Consider the following 21,627-nt stretch of genomic DNA (forward strand, 5'->3'; position numbering starts at 1 on the left):
TGTTCTAAAAAGAACAAGCTTATTTAACACTTGTGCTATAAAGTGTCTAAGGCAACTTGCCAATTTCTTCGTGAAAAAAAAAAAAAAAGGATGATAGCTATGCATAAATTAAAATTTGTGTTGTCACATAAAATCAAGTTGCATGAACTATTCTGATGGGGAAGTACAAACAACAGAGACAATTGGTGTAAATAATGAGAAACAAAAACATAATCAAATAATTGGGTTGATGTATGTATGGATACTCATATGATTATTATAATACGCTGATACGAGTGCAAGCATACGCGCAAAGTAATACTAGTATAGTCAATCAGTCGTTGAAGGGCTGAGTATATCATCCGTAGGGATCAAATTAAATGTCACAGTTTTGTTTGTCAATTTAAGAATCATTTTAATTTTAGCTAAGGATTCAAAACCGAATTTCAAACTTTTGATTTTTTAAAAGCAATAATTAAAAGTAAGACAATTATGAAAATTCAAAAGGTAAAATGTTCTCGGATGTTGATTTCATTCCATTACAAATCATGTTTAGATTTTAATATGGAATCTCAGGTAAACAATATGTTAAAGTCTAGAAACTATTTTTTAAATTATTTTCTCTGAAAGAAATTATTTCTCTCATGCAACTAAGTGATTATTAATGAAGTAATCACTGGGCAGTGTCGAAACATGGAGCTCCCGAGTTTTTGCAATGGGGAAGCGCCGCACAAGCGCGCCATGGTGTTGTTTTGTTTTCGTATTTCTCTTCTTTGTTTTGTTTTTTTTTTTTTTTTCATTTGAAAACCAACATGGAGTTGAAGTTGGATTGGGAATGAATTTTCATCATAAAGATCAACCTCTCTCAAGCATTATGTTATATTTTTTTGTATTCTTGTGCTATAGAATGCATGTTTGAAGCTTTCAATTTAGTTTCATAAATAGATCGCAAAAAGTTCAAAATCTGGAAGTTATAAACAAATACTCATTTCTTTTTTATCTTGATCATCTTTCTGTACAAAATCTGGTTAACTTTCTCAAGATCATTAATAAGTTTATGGAGGTTACATTATGCTTTATTATATCGTTCTAGGATTCACTTTAAATTAGAAAAGTTCTCAATTAAGTTCTCTTTTTCAAGGAAGGTCTAACAAAGATAAAAAATAGTAGAATAAGTAAGGATCACCATTGTTATTTATTCCAATTAAGCTTCAAAGTGCACACATATGATAACAATACAGCTAGAGATAAGGAGATATTTAAATCATTATTTCAATAGCCAAACCATGTTGAGATGGTTTTTAAGTTCAGTTGTTGCAAAGGTAGTCATCAAGGCCTTTGGCAACTTTACTTACACATAGGAGATAGTGATGTGGTGAAGCCACATCCTCATTTGCCTTGACAAACTCTATTGACCAATTAACTGTTCCTCCATTGTTACCATTCTCAAAAACTTGAAATTTTAATTTAAGCACTTCAAAATCTCTTAATGCATCTCCTTCAAGGCACTCAAAAGTTATTGACTTGTTAGCATCATCAATAGCTAGCCTCTCTTTCATCTCTTCTGGTCTTCCTAAGTAATTTGATCCAAAACAAGAAAAAAAAAAAAACAAAAAAACAAAAGGAGAGTAAGAATTGTTGCGAAGTAAAGCCCAGGTGCTCGAAAAATACAATTAAGGTGTATGCGTACAACTAACATATAAAACCTGACGCATCAATTGTATTGATATAAATGTGATCAAGAATATGATGTTTGAGGAGGTTGCGTAACAAACCTAGAACTTTTAGGCTCGATTTGATAACACTTATTTGGCTTTTTGTTCTTGCCTTCGAAATTTAGACTTGATTTTTTCCAATTTGATCTTAAATTCTTTATTAAAAAAGTTTGAATTCTTAATCCATTTTATTTTTTGTTTTTTAAAAACTCCCTTGGTGTTTAAGACTTTTGTAGAAAAGTAGATGATAAAAGCAAAAAAATAACTTTTTGAAATAATAAACAAATAATATTAATTTCAGTTAAAAGTAGAATGAACATTTAAAAGTAGAACGAACCAAGAACCGAAAAAGTTTGAAATGATGGTTGATGCAGATCCTCACCTGCGTTATATTTTAAGTGGATGATGCTGCCATGAGAATAACCATTCCCTTCTACAACCTTACAACTCTTATAAATTTCAGGAAACATTTGAACTAAGACATAATCCATTTTGTTCTTGAAAAACTGATAGTACTTGTGAGCAGAAGACTTGATATTCACTTGCTCTGAGATCTTACATATCTGAGCCATTTTGAAGAGTCTAATGTGTAGCTTCAAATGTAACGACCCAACTCTTTATACTAAGCTGAGGTCGTTACTAAAAGGAACAATGACAAGAGACACTTTTTGAAACGAGGGAAGAATAAATTTTCATTAAAAATGGAATATTAAAACACTGAAACATAAACGCGGAAGCAAAATTGAGTCCCCATATGGCATGTCACGGATCCTTCTCTGTCGCTCGCCAGCTTTCCTCTACCTTTACCTTCGCCTGAAATATTAAACATAGAAAGAGTGAGTATAAACATATACTCAGTAAGGGACCTACTACTAGTCCCACTAGGTGTCTGTTAACTTCCCATTAGAGTCCTGAAAATGGTACCCAATCTCTGGCACGTTCCCGAACACGTGCAACATGCGCTCCCGTAGGAACGAAAATCTGGTCTTCGGTGTCCCGGGGGAGCACCTAGGACATGCTGGTCTGTAGTGAACCCGGGGGTAACACTAAGACGATCGGGATGCGAGGACCCCGTCGAATCACTCGAATCATATCTATATCCATGCTAGACTGGCGTCCTGTCGGACCACACAGTCCTAAATAGGTGGTGATCCCGAAGGACACCCATGCAGGTACGACTCTAATAGACAAAGTTAACAGAACACCCTATCCATAGCATGTAGCATAACATAACATCATAACATGGCATGAGTATTAATCTTAACGTCCTTAATCATGTGATTAATATATCATGCATTAACAATCATCAACAGTCATCAACAACATACTACCGGTCATTAACATAACATCAGTCATCATCATCAATCATCAACATAATAATCTCAGTCATCATCATCAACATCAACTATCATCATAATCTCAGTATAATCATTATCATCAAATTATGCATTTTAGCTACCATCAATGCATAATCATAATTACATGCGGTCTCTTGAATTCAGTTCGAAGGTCTAGTAGGAGAATCTCTTACCTGGAGATTTTAGCCAAACAAAGGTACTCCCTAGTTGACAGTAAAATTCTCCAATTAACTTGATCCTAATCATAAAAGGAACACTTAGTATCTTAATTAATGAAATTAGCAATTGGCTAACATCCAAAAATCCTCCCAAATTAATTAACTTTCTAAAAATTGGGGTTGAAACCAATTCAACCTTGATTGGGAAAAATCCAAGATTTAGATCTTAAAAAGTTTAGCCAATTGAACCTTTTACAGAAAACCCAAATAGATCCAAAATTAAATTAATAAAACATTAATTTAATTTTATTGGCTTACCAAGGTTACTCAGATGGAGGTTGGAAAATCCTCTTATCCTTGATGAAAAATTCATCACTTTAAATCCTCAAGCTTCCAAAGAGACCAATCTTAACTTCAACTGAGGCGGCGACAGGAGAGGGTTATCTTAGAGAAGAAGATAAAGAACCTTTTTCTTTTTCCTTTAATTCCATCTTAAGCATTCCAATGCTATTTATAGACCCAAATAATAACAATAATAATAATTATTATTATTATTTCCTTTTCCTTTTCCTTTTAGGATATATATATATATAATACCAAAAAATATACATATATCTTTATTCCCATTATCTTTCCTAAATCAATGCCTTAATCTTAGGCATTTATAACCATTAGTAATAATAATAATACTTCTTTATTATTATTATTTTTCTCTCACCAAAATCTACAATAAATATATATTTATTTAAACCATTATTCTCTCTTATAAATATATATCTTTTTCGTCCAATCAAAATCAACCAATCTCTCTCTTCATGGATTATTTTCTTTTCCAAATAAATATAATTATATTCCATAATATAATTAACTACACTTTTCCAAATTATTAATTAAATATATATATCTATATATATATACTCAATTAATTAAAATTCCACCAAAACTAACTTTTCCCTCCAAAATCTCAAATTAACTTAAGTCCTCAATTAATTTAATCAATCAAATCTTTTCCAATAAATCACTTATAACTTCCAACATGAATTATCTTAACTCAACCATAACAACTTCACTCCATAAACAATATTTATCTTCCTACATAATAATTAATTATCTTCCACAATAACTAATTATTATTTATCTTTCTTCAAAACAATTAATTATCTTCCACAATAATTAATTATTGTTTATCTTTCTCCAAAGTAATTAATTATCCTTTTACAAATAATTATATTTTCCCAAAATATAATTATTTTACTTCTTCTCCTTTAATAAATATCCTTTCCCCAAAATACAACTATCTTTTCCTTAAGTAATTATATTTCAACAAATATAATTATCTTTTCCATTAACATAATAATTATATATATATTTCCACATATACTTATAATTATCAAATCTCCAACAAATTTTTCACCCGACAATTTAATTAAATAACATCCATAATTATTTAATTAAATTCAAGTTCAACAACACTAAAAATCCACAACTTTACTTAATCCTCTTAACCTACCATTTAATAAAAACTCAACAAACACCACGTGTCAAAACCTCTAATTAATTAAATATTCATCCAAGAAATATTTAATTAATTTTAATTCCCACATAAATCAAATAATTCTCATTAAATGGATTCAAAATAACGCCCAATAAATTAAATCTAGATAAACAAAATTAAGATAACTGACTCCAAAATTATCTAAATTTTTGGGGCGTTACAATCTTCCCTCCTTTAACAACTTTCGTCCTCGAAAGTTCTAATCTTTGAACAACTTGGGATACTTAGCTCTCACGTCTTAATTAATAACAAATTCTACCGAATTCCAAAATCTTTAATTAAATATACACACCCATGTATATATATTTAATTAATCCAACACAAAACAACCGAATATATTCCTTAACTTTGAAGTCCACTTAATGTAATACCCATAATAAGTTCCTTAAATTTATTGGGTGTTACATCAAATCTGCTCATAATTCAATGTGTCCATAGAAGGAGCGTTTTATAGCTAAAGAAAGCAAAAAATGGGTGCAACTTGATGTGACATTTTTATTCCGTTTTTGTTGGTTACAATTCATTATAATTTTCAATTGAGAAAACTGATGAAATATTCTGTTGTACAACTTTAAATTATTTACATTCTAAAGCTTTGTATGAACATTAAGGAATATTTTTTGTTCTTTTAAGAATTAGGAGGAATTTTAGATTGAATTGATGGGTTATATAATTTGTGAGTTATAATATAATAGCGTATATGTTATAATAGTTTGCAATTTGAGTGAAAACTATCGAGACCATCTAGGTTAGGATAATTTGTGTTTGAAATATTGATTAATTTGATGTGTCAGAAAAATCTTTTTTCAAAATTTCTCACTGCCCACATTATTCCCAACAAACCTTTTTCTCTACATGAATTTGTTCTTCTTTCATTTGCTAACTACCAATATTGAATCCTCTTGTAAAGTATACCCCTGAAAACCGTTTGCCAGTAATAACCTCAAAATAATGTTAAGTTTTTCCTTTACGAACATTAGGATTTGTTCGTTGTGTTGATAAGATGGGAGAATGTGACTAGATGAGTTGGGTTCTTTATCTTCATTTTCTATCTTCACTCCTATCGCCTCTAGCTTAGGGGACAAGCCATTGAGAATAGACAAATGATCTAAAGTTTTGATACTTTCCACATTTCACAAAGCGTAAAATTGCTCCTTTAAATATAATCAATTTGAGATGCTTCTTTGCTTGATACGTTAGTTCAAGCTTCTTTTAAAGCTCTTTAGTTATCCAAATTTCATGTACATTTGCAAGATTCTCAGCCAAATTTAGCCTCATTGAACTTCCAACTTTGAAATTCATCTCCTCCCGATCTTTATTACTGCTCATGTTGGACATCTTAGAACTATTTACTGGAACTATGACTAGATAATGCTCGACTACCATCACCACTTAACTCTTTGGAAGTACCACTATTTGGTCTTTCCTTCATGGTGTTTTGTGTGTAACCCAACTTGTATCACACATCCTTGATTTGCACTTTGTTACAAGTCGAAGTTAATACTTCCATCACACCTTCTTCATATCAAACTTTACTAAACCCTTTAAAGCTTGACATATATTGTGCTTCTCCTCCTAACAAACCAAAGAGAGTGAGCAACCTTACACTAATTCACAATATTGTAATCTGTTTTAAGAATTCTTTCATGATAGCTACAATCATAGAGCATATTTCGAAACTCAAGAAACTACGAGCCAAAAGCTCTGGTACCAATTTCTTGTTTTTTTGGAAAAAAACTCAACTTACACCGTAGAAAAAAACACATAGAAATTAAAAGGAAAAATTAAAATTGTGGACATAAGAATTTACATAGAAAATTCTCAAATCAAAACAAACAATGGATCAGAAAAGTTTACTACGTAAAAAATTGATACAGCCGCACAAATAATTCTCTCTTAACCCCAATTACAGTAGTGCTCCCTCAAAGCCTTTGAATATCATATATTTTTTCCACTTTTAAACTAAAGAATACAAAAGGACTTTAATTATAATTAACGCTAATTAAACTTAAAATGTACCCAAAACTCTTTAAGTGGAAAACCAAAGGCATTAGACTAGAGCTTTGTAGTTCCTTGAGCCCATGACTTTTCTATAGTTTTTGACCCAATCAGTTACTATTACTCAATTTAAACCCAACCAAAACCATATGAACAACAATTGGTGATGTGCCGGTATAAAATATGGAATCTCGTAAAGGTTCACACAAAAACATTAATAAAGGACTCTCGTAATTTCTAGTGCTAATTGGATTGATCATATTCTCCTCCCTAATTGGTCTACAAATCGAGATTAAGGATTTTATTGTGGGCCCAATATTAATTCATTCTAAATTAATAACAGAATATTGGCAGTGACTACCAAACGTAACTAAATAGGCCTCATTTATCCGATTCACGTTAATTCTAGAACTAAGCATAGACCTAGTGTTTGGCGCCGATGTTTTAGGAGGAACGTTTTAGCCCCCTAAAGTTTGAAAAATTAATTTAACCATCAGCTAGGTGTTAGAGTTGGTCTTTACTTGGAGGTGGGTGGGAGTTGGGCGGCTAAGGTTGACCTTGTTTAGGACTCCGCCATGGCCATGTACATTTTTGTCATGCAGGACTCCTCAAGTCTACCGAACCATTATTAAGACCTCTTATTTAGACCACCAATCTTTTTCATAACTGATATTCACATCATACCCTTCAGTACCCATGTATTGGGTGATGTATTTTGGCCGATACATCCTGCTAACATTCATGAACTTGGACTTAATTAAATGTCCTATTACTTTGCTTCTTGTCTATCTGTGATCCTCATCTATTATATCTGAGGGTAGGTATATGGACATTTATATACCTTGAAAAATTAAATAGACTTAATCTCCGTGTCTTCGTTTCTAGACCAACACTTCATCTAAGATACACCCTCTTGTTTCAAAACTTTATGAGTCAACCTAGAAAAACCATCATCATCGTCTAAGTTAGGTAGGACTAAATTATTGGTTAACAAGGTCAGTAATGATACATGTCCACAAAATTCAAGTATAAACATATTACACATTACTGGAAAACGAGACCATAATTTTAAGTACTTGACGTTTTTCTGAAACAAGGAGAAGGTACGCAAATGTTCGGCTTCCTTGACTTTTGTCAAGTGATATGTACTTTTCCTTTATGTTTTAAAAATATCAAGTAATATCTATTAAATTCTTGACGTTAAAACGTCAAAAAAATTTTATGAAAAGGCGGAGGGTTGGCCAATTTTTTACTTTCTTGACGTTTTTTGAATGTCAGATGATATATCACTTCAAAACAGTAAATAATATCTATTAAAAGTCGTTTGGATGCAGATAATAGGGATGGAAATAACATGATCATATTGGTGTGAATTAATGATGCCTAGAAATAATAAGTCTAGGACTAAGATTATTGCTTGGAATTAAATGTTCGTGTTTGGTTGGACCCTTGAGGCTAGATTCATACTAAGGCTAGTTGGATTCATGAAAAGAGACGGAGTGTGGTGGGGATTGAAAATCTTATTATCAAAGTCTCGGTTTCATCTATGTTGTATTTCATTTATAAAATTAATCATGAAAACTGTATAAAAATTTAATACATTAATTGATAAACAATAAACCTAATTTAAAACTTGGAGAAAATTTAATTATTTAACAATCAAATAATAATATTAATTAAATTATTAATAGGGGTCTTTTCAAAAATATAAAAAAAGAACAAACTATTTAAAATTTATATAACAATTTCGAAAACGAAAAAAGCCCAAAGACTCACCGTGTAAAATACAAAAAATGTCTCGTCAACAGCGTACGCATAATATATTTGCGATCATTTAGATTTGGTTATTGTTTGGTATACGATCGTTTAAATATGACTACGATTTATATTTTCAAATCCTTCATTTAACTTTGTTACACGATCATTTAATTTGGTTACGTTTAAATTTGGTTACACGATCGTTTAGATTTGGGGACCCAAATTTAAATAATTTTCTTTTTCAAAATTTGGTACATGATTTTTTTAATTCTTTTAGTACACGATCGTTTAGAGAAATCTAAATTTCTCTAAACGATGATTTATTCTTTTTATAACACGATCGTTTACTTTTTTTACACGATCGTTTACATTTGGCTACTTCATTTCAAATGATTTTTTTTCAAGATTCTTTATATACAATCTTTTATTTTTTTACACGATTGTTTACTTTTTTTTAAACGATCGTTTACATTTGGCTACTCAAATCTAAATGATTTTTTTTCAAGATTCTTTATACACAATCTTTTATTTTTTTTATACGATCGTTTACATTTTGTTACTTCAATCTAAATGATTTTTTTCAAGATTCTTTATATACGATCTTTTAGATTTTGCTATGTTTTTTTTTACCCAGTCATTTAGATTTGGTTAACCAAATGTAAACGACGTAAAAAAAAAAATAAAAAGAAGAAAAACGATGGAAAGAAATCGCGGCGAAAAAAAGAAGAGGAAAAATAGAAAGAAGATGAAAATAAATAAAAAAAAAGGAAAATAAGGAAGACAAATTAAACGACGTAAATAAAGAATTGAAAAATAAGAAAGATGATGGAAAGAAATCGCAGAAAAAAAAAAGAGGAAAGAAGAAGGACGATGAAAGAAATCATAAGAAGAAGATGAAAGAAATCGCAGGAGGAAGATGATTTCATCGCGAAGAAGAGAAGAAAGATGAAACGACAAATCTGGAATATTTAAAAAATTACTAACTTTATGAACTTTGTTACACGGGCCGTAAATAATTTGGTATTTTGTTACATTTACGAAAGTTTCTCTTATTAAATGGAGTAAATTTGATGATAAACTAATTGTAATTAAATTATTAAAAAAGATAAGTTAATAAATTGAGTTTTTTGAAAAAATAGAATAAAGCGCGAAAATATTTACATTGTATAGAACAATTCTAAAAAAGAAAAAACCTCGCGATTAACCAGTCAGACATGCGTGAAAAAAATAATTTTATACCAGTCTAAACAATCTTATAGCCAATCTAAACGATCTTGTATCTTCGTATTCAACTTAAACGATTTTGTACCAAATCAAAACGATCGATTAGTGATAGTGGTTTATCTCTGTCTATCTGAGATAAATAATCCATCGTTTAAATATTGGTATACGATCGTTTAAATCATGTATTAATATCATTTAAATCTTGTATCAAGAAGAGAAAAAAAGATGAGAGATGAAGAAGAAAGAAGAAATTATGGAGAGGAAGAATTTGGTAAATATTATCATAAATAACCATAATATTGTAAAAATGAAGAAGAAGTAATAACATAAAGAGATTAATAATATGAGGAGAGGTTGAATAAATAAGAAAAAGAAGTGAAAAGTCGTCAACATTCTGAGATTTATGAAAATATGATGGACTTTTTAATTTTGTTACGCGTGTCCTAAGTATTTTGGTATTTTGTTATATTTATAAAAATTAATATTAATAAATGATAATTAATCAATAATAAATTAATTATAAAAGTATTAAAAAAAAGTTGTTATTATATTAATCATAGCTGTGAGGTTATATCGATCATCTCGGGACTATCTCCGTATAATTTATAAAAAGGTTGTGAATGTGATGGTTGGAATGAGTACCGCTTAGCGTTTACAACTCTATTAAAAAGATCCTTAAATCAAATAATAATTTCACATCTAACACTTCCAACCCTCGAGATTACCTCTATGTAATATCGTTCATCCTTCTTCGAATTAAATACACCACTGTAGCCAAACAAATATGCTGATCATTCTACAAATAAAAAGAGAAATCCAACCATAAACAAACTCGAGGGAAGTGAATCCATGTAAGGAAAAAAAAAACATCAAAGTCAATTACTAGTACATGAAATCAAGATGGACCATGATCAAAGGAAACTGAATGAAAAAAAGTTTGTAAAATTTCCCATAAGGGTTGCCCATGGTGTAGCTAAAATTACTAGCTAGAAACAGGTCTTGCTTACCCAAGATTTCTCACAAACCGTTTTACTTTTAACCCTTAACTGAAATCTTTGTAACACTACTTATTTTGATCATAAGCTTGATTTGAATTTGATTAAATTAAAGAAAACGTTTAAAAACCTTCTGGAACAAATGTTATAAACAACCATCAAATCTCAACAATGTTTTTCTTTAAATTTTCTTTCTTAGAAATAACAACAAATTAACCACAAATCTTGATTCAAAACTTGGTAAAAACGTGTGGGGACAACAAAAACAAGAACATATTCGTTATTTCAAACGCAACCTAAAAAAGAAAAGAAAACAAAACGAATTCCCTAAAAATGGGACCCTCAGCGAACCTTCTTAAGAATTTAAAACCCAAGTTGGGTTTGAAAATTTTTGTTAGGTAATGATGAAACTGAAGACGCCTAAATGAGGAACAAAATAAACTTTTTACTATGTGAGACCCTGGAATTAAGAGTTGAAAAAAGTAAGAGAGTTGTTGGAAAAAAACTAGAATTTTTTAGATTAAAAATAGCAACTTTCCCAATATTTGGAAGATTCTGTAGAATCCGAAGTCTCTTTTCTCTTACCAAAGTGGAAAAGAAAACCAAGTCCAACTTACCACATCAGGATAAAGTGCAAGACAAGTTGCCAATTTTGTTCATGAAAACCAAAAAATAAAGCTGCTAGTGCTAGCTATAAATTCTATTGGAAAAACTACAACAAAGTAACAAAGAAAAATCAAGTAAATATTAAGAAACAAACATGTAAATTATTACATTTATGTGTTTGGGTACACGTATGATGATAGCAAGCAAGTCTTTGGCGATGTGAATTATTGTATTTTTTTTTTTTATATTTTGCAAAGAATTATTCCTATATTAATGGGATAGTTGCAAATTTAGCAATTATATTCAAAATAATTAAGTATATAGCAACATTTTAAAAAAATTGCAAATATAGCAAAATCTGTCAAAATCTATCGATGATAGGAGTCTATCACCGATAGACTATGTAGCAAATGTTGGTCTATCACTGATAAACCATAAGAGTCTATCAACGATAGAAGTGTATCACTGATAGATTTTGCTATATTTGCAATTTTTTTAAAATATTGCTACATACTTAATAATTATTGTAAAAATTGCTACCTATTATAATTACCCTATATTTAATTCGCACCTCTCATCCGTGTTTAATAATTAGTGTTGAGTGGGAGATGATGAAGACGTTAAGAATATGTTGTTTATCCAGTGAATGTTGCAAGTGCACCTACTAAACCCAAACAATATTAAGTTTCAGCCACTAAATTTTTAGATATTTTTTTTTTCAAATGAGGATTCAGATTAAACCAATTTCAAAATTACAACTAAAATAATATTTAATTTTAACCAATAATATGTGTATTGAAAGACATTTTAAAAAATAAAAAAATAAACCAAAATATTTACCCTAACAAAATAAACCAAAATATTTACAAAATGTTAAATGGTCCATTACCGAATATTCTATCATTATCTATCAAAACCTTGATAAATATTTGTCATTGATTAGGATCTGAAAATTTGCAATATTTTCAATAGTTTTGTCATTTGCTATCATAATAATTAAATTGTATATTTATATTTTTTTTAAGTGACATTTCATGCATCTAATAAACTAAAGTAAGGTTTAACAAATAAAAACAAAAGTATGTAGAATAAGGCACCATTGTTAGGAAAGATACTATGGCCCCACTTTCTTTAGTTTGTTACCATACTTTCATCTTTTGTTAGCTAAATAAAATCGGTTAGAATCTCTTTTAATTTGTGGATTGTTTGGATACAACTAATAGTGTAGTATTTAAGGAGATGTTGTGTATGGAAAATGTGTGTTTACCGTGAACAAGAATTCAACCTATTTGAAAAGAGATGTAAGAAAAGTTTAATGGTGTTCAATAATCTGTCATTTCCGGTTTGAAATCAGAAGAAGATCTCATGGACCGAAAAAGATAGAAAGGGTCCGAAACCAATGATTCAAGGGGAGTACTTCCTCTCAAGTTATGTTACATTATTATCTGATTCATTATGTAAGTTCAAGTTATACAGAGGACAACTTGTAGAGTGTCATAACTTAAGTCATAACATTATAATCGTTATGTGTTCTAAAGTAATAGAAACTTTTCTCATGGATTTCATACCCCCAAATGTAGATGGTGCTTCATCGAACTAGGTTACCAAATCTAATTGTGTAGTTTCTTTATACATACTAAGTTTTCGTAGTTAAATCATCTGTTTTAACTAGTGGTTCAACAAATTATACATTCAAAAGTGAATATTCTTTTTCTCAACCATCACTGTTATTTTTTCTTCCAATTTAGCATCAAAGTACACAATATGATAACAAGAATAATAATAATCATAAAGAGAGAATTTAAATTAGATCGTATTTTAATAGCAGAGTCAAAGTCGGATGGATTTTATTAGTTCAATTGTTCCGTGGTAATCGTCATGGCCTTTGCTAATTAACTTTAGCTACACATGGGAGATAGTCATGTGATGTAGCCACTTCTTCATTTGCCTAAACTAATTAATTCTATAGACCGAATTCCTACCATTCTCAGTGGAAAATTGAAAATGAAGAAGAGAAGCTTTACAAAAAAATACATTTTGTTTAATAAAATTGGTTATCAAATATTTATCTAAATTTCATAAAAAGTCTCTAAATAGATCTCCTTCAACGCACTCAAAAGATTTTTATTTAATTTCTTTGCATCATCGATAGATAGATTGTAACGACCCAACTTTTTATATTAAGCTGAGGTTATTTCTAATTAAAAGATAAATAAAATTTCTTAAATTAAAAATAGAAAATAAAACAGAACCTCAAATTACTCATTAAAATCATAAACAAATGTATATAGAAATAAATTTTTAAAAAATAAAATAAAATTCTAAGTCGGGCCCTATTTAGTTATAAAAAGATAAAATTAATAAAAACAAATACATAAATATTGAAATCTGAACAAATAACATAAGGTGGAAGCAAAAGGGTTTCCTATGGCTCGCCACGGTCATTTCTTGTCATTCGCCAGCTTCCCTCTGCCCTTACCTCTTCCTCTACCAATAAAATTAGATGTGAAAGAGTGAGTATAAAAATACACTTAGTAAGGGACCCACTACTAGTCCTGCTAGGTGTCTATTAACTTCTTATTAGAGTCCTGTAAAGTGGTACGCTTAAACTGACACATGTTGCGGAACACGTGCAATCTGTGATCCCGTAAAAACATATCTGGACTTCAGTGAACCCAAGGGAACACCTACGACAAACTGGACTTTAGTGTATCGGAAGGAACACTAAGACAATCAGGCTTTGAGTGACCCCGTCGAATCACTCGTAATATTGTCTATGTCATATTGAACTGGTGATCTCGTCAGACTACACAGTTATAAAAAGGTGGTGATCCCGAGGGACAGCGATATGGGTACGACTTTAATAGATAAAGTTAACAGTACACCTTATCCATAGCATGTACATAATATAACATCATCATAACATGGCGTAAGTATCGATCATATCATTCTTAACAAAACGCAGTCATCATCATCAACATACTACCAGTCGTAAACATTATATCAGTCATTATCATCAATCATCAATATAATGACAGTCACTATTAATAGCATGAAGTTATGCATTTTAGCTACCATCAATTTATAATCATAATTACATGCGGTCTCTCAAATTCAGTTTGAAGGTCTTACACCAGAATCGCTTACCTCGAGATTAGCTTAACGAAATTATCCTAACAGTCACAATCAAGCTTCCCAAGGAAAAATCCTAAACAATGAAGGTGAATAACTAAGTTTAATAATTTAATTAACAATTGCTTAAGGATTGAAAATCTAATTGATTCAACTTACCCAAAGTTGAGGTTGAATTCAATTTACCCATAACTGGGAAAATTCCACAGTTCTAATTCCAATTGATCTAACCATTCCATTAAGAAAAATAATTTAATTTAATCCAAAATTAAATTATTTAAGGTTTAAAATCAATCTTTTGTTGGGCATGCCAAAAACCCAATCAACTTACTGAAACTTAACAAACTAGGTGGGAAGAAGGACAAAAAACAGAACTGGTGGATGAAAACGGCTTGGCTAAGGAGAAACAACTAGGCAGCTCGGTAGAAGGCAGAACAGCTGGCGGGTGGCTTCAAGCCGTGGCTGAATGGGGTGCAGCTGCGGGCGGCTTAGTGTGAAGACACGTGCACGGCTGAAGAGAAACGGTTGCGTGACTCGGCGGCTTCGTGCGTGGCTTTCAGAAATGATTAGCACGCACGGCTGAAGAACGACTGATGGAGAGCGACGGAACATGATGGGGAGCTACGATGGAGAGTTGGCGAAACGAAAACGGCGAGGATCATTGGCTGGATGCCGCGGCTTGCGACGAAAAACCACGACGACGACGCGATCGGCTCGGCTTGCGACAGACGGAGGTGGAGGCGTTGACGGTGGCGGCAGACTTGGGAGGCTAGAGTTTGCTTTGTGTAACACCCCGAAAATTTAGATAATTTTTGGGAATTATTTATCTTCGTTTTGTCTAATGAGGTTCCAAATAATGGACGTTATTTTAAATAATTATTAGTTCTTCCATAGAAATTGAAGTTTAGTTAAATAATTTTGGGTGCTTACTTAATTAAATTGGAGAAGTGGATTTTTAGAGATTTTGAAATTTTATGTATATATGGATTTGTATACATAAAATAAAAAGGATAATTATATTTGTTAAAATATAATTTGTTAAGGAAACAATATGGCATTTTGGAACGGAAAAGATTAAGATAATTATAATTGATGAAATATAATGATTTTAGGAAATATATTGTATTGCTAAAAGAAGATAAAAGAGATTTATTTGAAGGGTGATATTTTGGATAAAGATATAGGGGAGAAAGAAAAAGAAATTTAAAATAATAATTATGTAATGGAAATTATAATTGTTATTATGATAAGAGATAAATAGTTGATTGGATAGGGATTTATTTGAAGAGAGAGAATATTTGTTTTGAAAAAAGAGATTTGATAAGTTTTAAATGAAGAGAGAGTGTGTGAGATTTATTTTGGGATGAAAATAAGGAAAAAGGAAGAGAGAGATAAAAATAATAATAATATTATTATTATTTATAAAAGCCTCGTTTTTCGTGACCTATTCATTCATCTTCTTCATCTTTTAGGAATCGTCACAAAATCCTAACCCTAGTCGCCGCCCCCTCCGATCGACTGTCGCTCGCGTTTCCCTTCTTGACTGCCGTAAAGCTCCATCCGAATCAGGTGTTGTTGCCATGCCAAAGCTCTTCGTCGTAAAAGTTGTCGTCGAGGCCTCCTTTGTGCATTGTCGCTCACCGTCGGTTACTGCCATGTAGCTTCATCGTCGTTGAAGCGTCATTCGGTCCACGTCAGTCGTCCAAACCGCATCGGCTGTCTGAGTCGCTTCTTCGTGAACTGCGCAAACCGGGCCACACGACCGAGTCGAATACCCGATCTGCGAGCCACTCTCCACTCAGGTGATTAAGCAAAGCTTAAGGACCTAAATGAGCGTTCTGGCATTTCGCTTTAGAGGCGCCAGAATTAATCTAAGTCGCATTATATATCATACGACAAGATAGAGTGCGTGTGGGACAGAGTGTAACAACTTGGTATCAAAGCAAAACATTCTTTGAGGATGATACATGTATGTTTTGGTAAGAGATGAGCTAAAAATTTAAGTTTTTTTGCAGGAAACTTTGAAAGGACATAATGCCACTAAAGAGAGTTACTAGTATATCAAGGGCAACAATTGAACCTACAATGGATTTAGAGGCTCATGAAGTAGCCCTAATGTAAGAAGAGATCAAGAAGAAGTCTTGTACGATAGAGTCGCTAATACATTAATTCTTGTTTGAGTTCAAGAGCCATAAAATAAGTTTGTAATAGAGAGGCTTAAGTCGTTGAGAGCTACAAAATTTAATGGGGTAGTGGATCTAAAGGAGTGAGACAATCAAATACGGCTATAATTTAATGTTAAATTTAACTGTTAAATACAAAATTTGGACATTTGAGAAGTATTTTAGAGTAATGTAATGTCGAGAAGATAGAAAAGTAAATTTTGCTGTATTTTCGTTACAGGGCGAAGCCGAGGATTGGTAAACTTTGGAAGAAAATAGGCGAGGAGAAGTTTGCTGGGAAGAATTTAAGGAAATCTTCAATAGAAGATCCTTCTTAAAGACTTATGAATATGAAAAGAGAGAAGAATTTCTTCATCAAAGGTAAGGAGAACTTTCTGTTGCTGAGTACGAGAAGAAATTGACAAAATTGGCAAAATACTCTTTTATGTTGGTAGCATTTGAAAGAAAGAGATGTAGGTGTTTTGAGAGACATCTAAGACACCAAATAAGAACACCAGTGGTCGTAAGAACCATTACATAGAGTTGGTAAATGTTGCTTTACGAGTCTTTCTGCGGTTGGCAACGTTTATCCATTGGAACGGAGATGCGATGGAATGGAGACATGAGATTTCGAACGGAGATGTGATGAAACAGAGACGCGATAGAACGGAGAGTTGGTAAATGTTGGAATGAAGACAAGATGTAACGGAGATGCGATTACGCATAGAGGTCTCGATCTTATTCACTCTATGTGATGGAACGGAGACGTGATCGCCTAGATGTCCTACGCGAGATTCTCTACAAAGTAACGCATCGAACATCTAGTAAGTAGAATTAAAAGACAAACGCTAGGAAAATGTAACCCAAAATGTGGATGAATAAATACTAAAACTTTCATTCATACTTTAGAAATGAGTAAATTTAGTACTTTTTACAACATTTATCACAAAACTGTTAAACATGAGTCAGGACATCACTTGTACTTCTCTCGCCCAGCTACTATATGCTATGTGACTTAAGTATGCCACTACCAAAACGATGTGTTTAAGAAGGCATAGTAGGCGATCAAGTTTGTAAGTCCAACGCTCTAGATATGCTTGGTTACCTGAGGGAGGGGAGAATAAGACAAAATATTTGAAAGGTTAGAAAAAAATGTTTTGTGAGTGGGATCTTTTATCAACTGCCTTAAATAAATCAAGTTTGCCTTAACCGTCAATTCACATATAGTATCATCAATAAAATATTAAGTTTAAATCAAACCAAATCTCATGTGTTAGGCGATTCACAATACCTCAATACCATTAATCTTTTTCATGGATTAATTTTAAATTATCAGGATTTTAAGATCTTTCGTCATAACTCATGGAGATCATTTCTTTTCAATTATTTCATCGTAATTCTTAACACATCACATGCATTTTGTGAATGACATAATCATCTCACAGAATCATTTCGTATGTTTATTTACATCTTTGTACCATTTTCTCAACTCAGGCATTTACCACACTCTTTTGCCAAGTTGCAACTATGTAGAGTAATCTAAATGCATTTACCTAGTTCTATCAATTCCTCTATACACATAACGAGCCTTCCAATGCCAGATCACACAATAAGAATAGAGCATTTTATCCCAAATCACACAGGAAGGATAAGACATCCCATACTAGATCACATAACAAGTATGAGGAATTCGCATCCCATAAGGTACAAAAGAACATCTTATTTCAAACTTTATCAAATCTCATACATTCTCCAGAATACATCATTTCAATTCATAGCAAGCCCAATTCATTTAGACATGCGTTTTAAGAATTGGAAGCATAAGAGAAATTATTTAGTTCATAGATTCAATAGAAATATAATTACAGTTTCAAAAATATTTTACAAATCCTTTTCATTGTGGAAACATTTTATAATAAAAACCACTCACAATCACAGTCAACTAGCTCCTTAGCCTAGCTTCCTTAGCCCAGAGTTTCCTTGCACATATTGAAATCCTTGTCAGAATTAAGCTCGTTTTGTGTCTTTAAGGATCTCATATATTTTTTTCCAGTTCCTTCTAAAATAAGTTTAGGGTGAAAAGTAACTTCAAACTGACCAGAATTCCTCAATTTATTGAGTAGAATGTAATCAAGTGATAATCAAAAGACAATCAGATGACAATATCATAAATAACTATATGTATTAAAGAATACAAGGTTATGAGATGTCAGTATCATAAACAACTCTATCCATCAAAGAATAGAAAGTTATAAGATGACAATCATATAAAAATATCATAAACTAATAACTATATGTTAAAAAAGACAAGGTAATCGAGTAGTAATCAAAATACAATCAAACAATATGAATATATACTATATGATAAAGAAAAAGGTAAGCATCTCACAATCAAGAGTTAATTAGTTAAAAGACACTACAAGAAAAGTCGCTTTCTATGACATTTGTAAAGAAAAAAAATTGAGAAGTAAAACTTTGTGGTCCTGTATATTTGTAGTGGATGTACCCATTTGAAAGATACATGAAAATGTTGAAAAGTTTTGTTCGTAATAGAAATCGACCTGAAGGATGCATTGCAGAAGCACAAGTATGTGAAGAGACTGTTCACTTCTGTTCGGACTTCCTTTTTGGATTAGATGAAATTGGTCTTGGATCACTAAATTCAAGGAAAGAGAAACAAACCGATAGGCCGTTGTCAGCGGAAACCTATGTTCGCCCTGATATGCAAGAACTGAAGCAAGCACATCTTCACATTTTACAGAACACTGAAGAAGTACATCCATATATAGAGTATGATTTCTTATCATCGTACACTAACACCATTAAATTACCCTTAAGAACACATAATTTATATTTATTACCTATATTGTAGAGAACATATGAACCATCTCAAAATTGAAAACCCAAGAAGAGCAAAAAATGAACAGTGGCTACAAGTTGAACATAATCGATCATTTGGTGCATGGATACGAGATAAGGTGAATGAAAACATCAAATCATCCATGTTGTTTTATTATTATTGTTTACCAGTCCCAACATATAACTCTTTTTTTTAATAGGTGATGTGTGAATTACATGAAGGAAAGGTAGTCTCGAACACAATACGATGGCTTGCACATGGCCCCAATTGTGGTGTAATGACGTATGAAGGGTATATGGTTAACGGATGTTCTTACCACACTAAGTCCTGTGATGACCATCAAACTGTTCAAAATAGTGGGATTATGTTAGTGGTAACGACAATGCAGGTGTCTAGTGCGAAGGACAAAAATCCAGTGATTGGTGACATGTCTTTCTATGGGATCATTGAAGACATTTGGGAAGTTAGTTACAATACATTCAATACTGTTCTTTTCAAATGCAAAAGGGTTGAAAATAAGAATGGTGTTCGAATAGATGATCTTCATTTCACGTTGGTTGACCTTAGCCGAATTGGACATTCTTCAGATTCCTTCATTATTGCCACACACGGACAACAAGTCTTTTATGTCTCAGATCCTGTTGATCCAAGATGGTCGGTTGTTGTAAGGCCACCATAAAAAGACTTTCCGTACAAATGTGCTAATGATGACCTTGGAGATATGTTGCCGCACTACCCCCCAGTCTCAAAATGGAATTCAACAAGTGTCATTGATGAAAGTGGGGATGCATACACTAGACTTGACTGTGAAGGCACATGGGTTACCACTTGACTTTCATACGTATGTAAAGTAATTAAACTCTCTTTGGATGTCCTTTTTTGGTTATGTTTAATGACAATGATGGTCGTTCTTAATTTGCAGGACAAAGGCCGTTGGAGATACGAACCGTACTGTTATGAAGCAAACTTATTTCATGTTTTTTTTACAACTTTGAACATTATTAAGTCTTTTATTTGCCATATTTGAAGTAGTATGTGTTGTATTATTGTTAGTATGAGTTAATCATGATGTTATCGTTTGAAAGAACAATTTGCTAAAGTACTATGTGTTCTATTTCGAATCTAATTTTTTTTCGTACTTTTCCATTAGTACTGCAATTATTGTTATTACTAACTGTTTCTTCTTTTACTATTAGATTAGTATCGTAGATATGGTTGATTCACAGGATGTTGCTCGACCTAAGGAAAAAGGAGAAAGTAGTACACAAAAAAGAAAACGTGGTCCAACTGAAATGAAGGAAATAACTCGTGCTACTAGTGATTTAGTACAACGAGTTGGGTCAAGCAATTGGTTAAAATGCAACGAAACTGAAGAGTTTCATAGGAACGACTGTGCGGTTCCATGTTTCCATTATATACTCTGATTGGCCTACGGTGCCAAAGGAAATAAATGACAAAATATTTGAACTAATAGAGGTAACAATTGCCATGAACATTTGAACTTTGGTACACTATCCATTTATTTTGCTATGTAACATGTTATGTGAATATTCTGTAGGCCAGATTTGTGGTAGACCCTCGATCAAAGAAGACTATCATCCAGAACGCTGGCGTATGCTTTCGTCAATTCAAGTACAGATTGACGACAACATATGTCTTGCCATTTTTGGATGATGTTGAAAAACTAAAATTTCCGCCGAATGAGTACTCTTTCATAGATCAACAACATTGGACTGAGTTTGTTGCATCTCGGTTGAAGAAAGACTTTAAAGTAAATATAACGCTTCCTATCCTTCTTTAAATTTGAATTGCAATTTTATGGGCTTCATATGGTAATTGATTAAATTTGTATAATGAAATGTAAAGAAAAATGAGTGAAAATGGGAAGGAGAAGCGGAAGAAACATAAGTACAACCACAGAACCTCTAGAAAGGGGTATGCAAATCTTATGGAGGAGTTGGTAAGCTGATTTCCTTTAAGCAGTTGTAGGATTATATGTAATTCTAAATAGCTTATTATGTTATAGTTACTTTTTTGCCACATTCTTTAACATTCGCTTCGTGTTTTAACTATAAATAGAAAACATCGTCATCGAATCAAATTGATTGATCCATAGTTTGGAAACAA

At 31.9% G+C, this 21,627-nt stretch overlaps 1 protein-coding gene across 2 annotated transcripts; it reads right to left on the reverse strand.

Annotated features, from left to right (window-relative positions):
- Positions 1-1,143: 1,143 nt before the first annotated feature.
- Positions 1,144-2,294, reverse strand: LOC103496825 (major latex protein 149-like). Of its 2 annotated transcripts, none has more exons than XM_008458833.3 (2): positions 2,077-2,294; positions 1,144-1,552 (listed from the first exon to the last, which is right to left on the reverse strand). In XM_008458833.3, exons 1-2 carry the CDS (start codon positions 2,264-2,266, stop codon positions 1,287-1,289), a joined length of 456 nt encoding a protein of 151 aa, XP_008457055.1. In that variant the 5' UTR covers positions 2,267-2,294; the 3' UTR covers positions 1,144-1,286. The 2 variants fall into 2 exon arrangements, with proteins under 2 accessions (XP_008457055.1, XP_050941482.1); XM_051085525.1 differs by having other exon boundaries at positions 2,032-2,292.
- Between the last annotated feature and the right edge of the window lie 19,333 nt (positions 2,295-21,627).

Source organism: Cucumis melo, chromosome 6 (genome assembly GCF_025177605.1).
Source record: "Cucumis melo cultivar AY chromosome 6, USDA_Cmelo_AY_1.0, whole genome shotgun sequence".
Lineage (NCBI taxonomy): Eukaryota > Viridiplantae > Streptophyta > Magnoliopsida > Cucurbitales > Cucurbitaceae > Cucumis > Cucumis melo.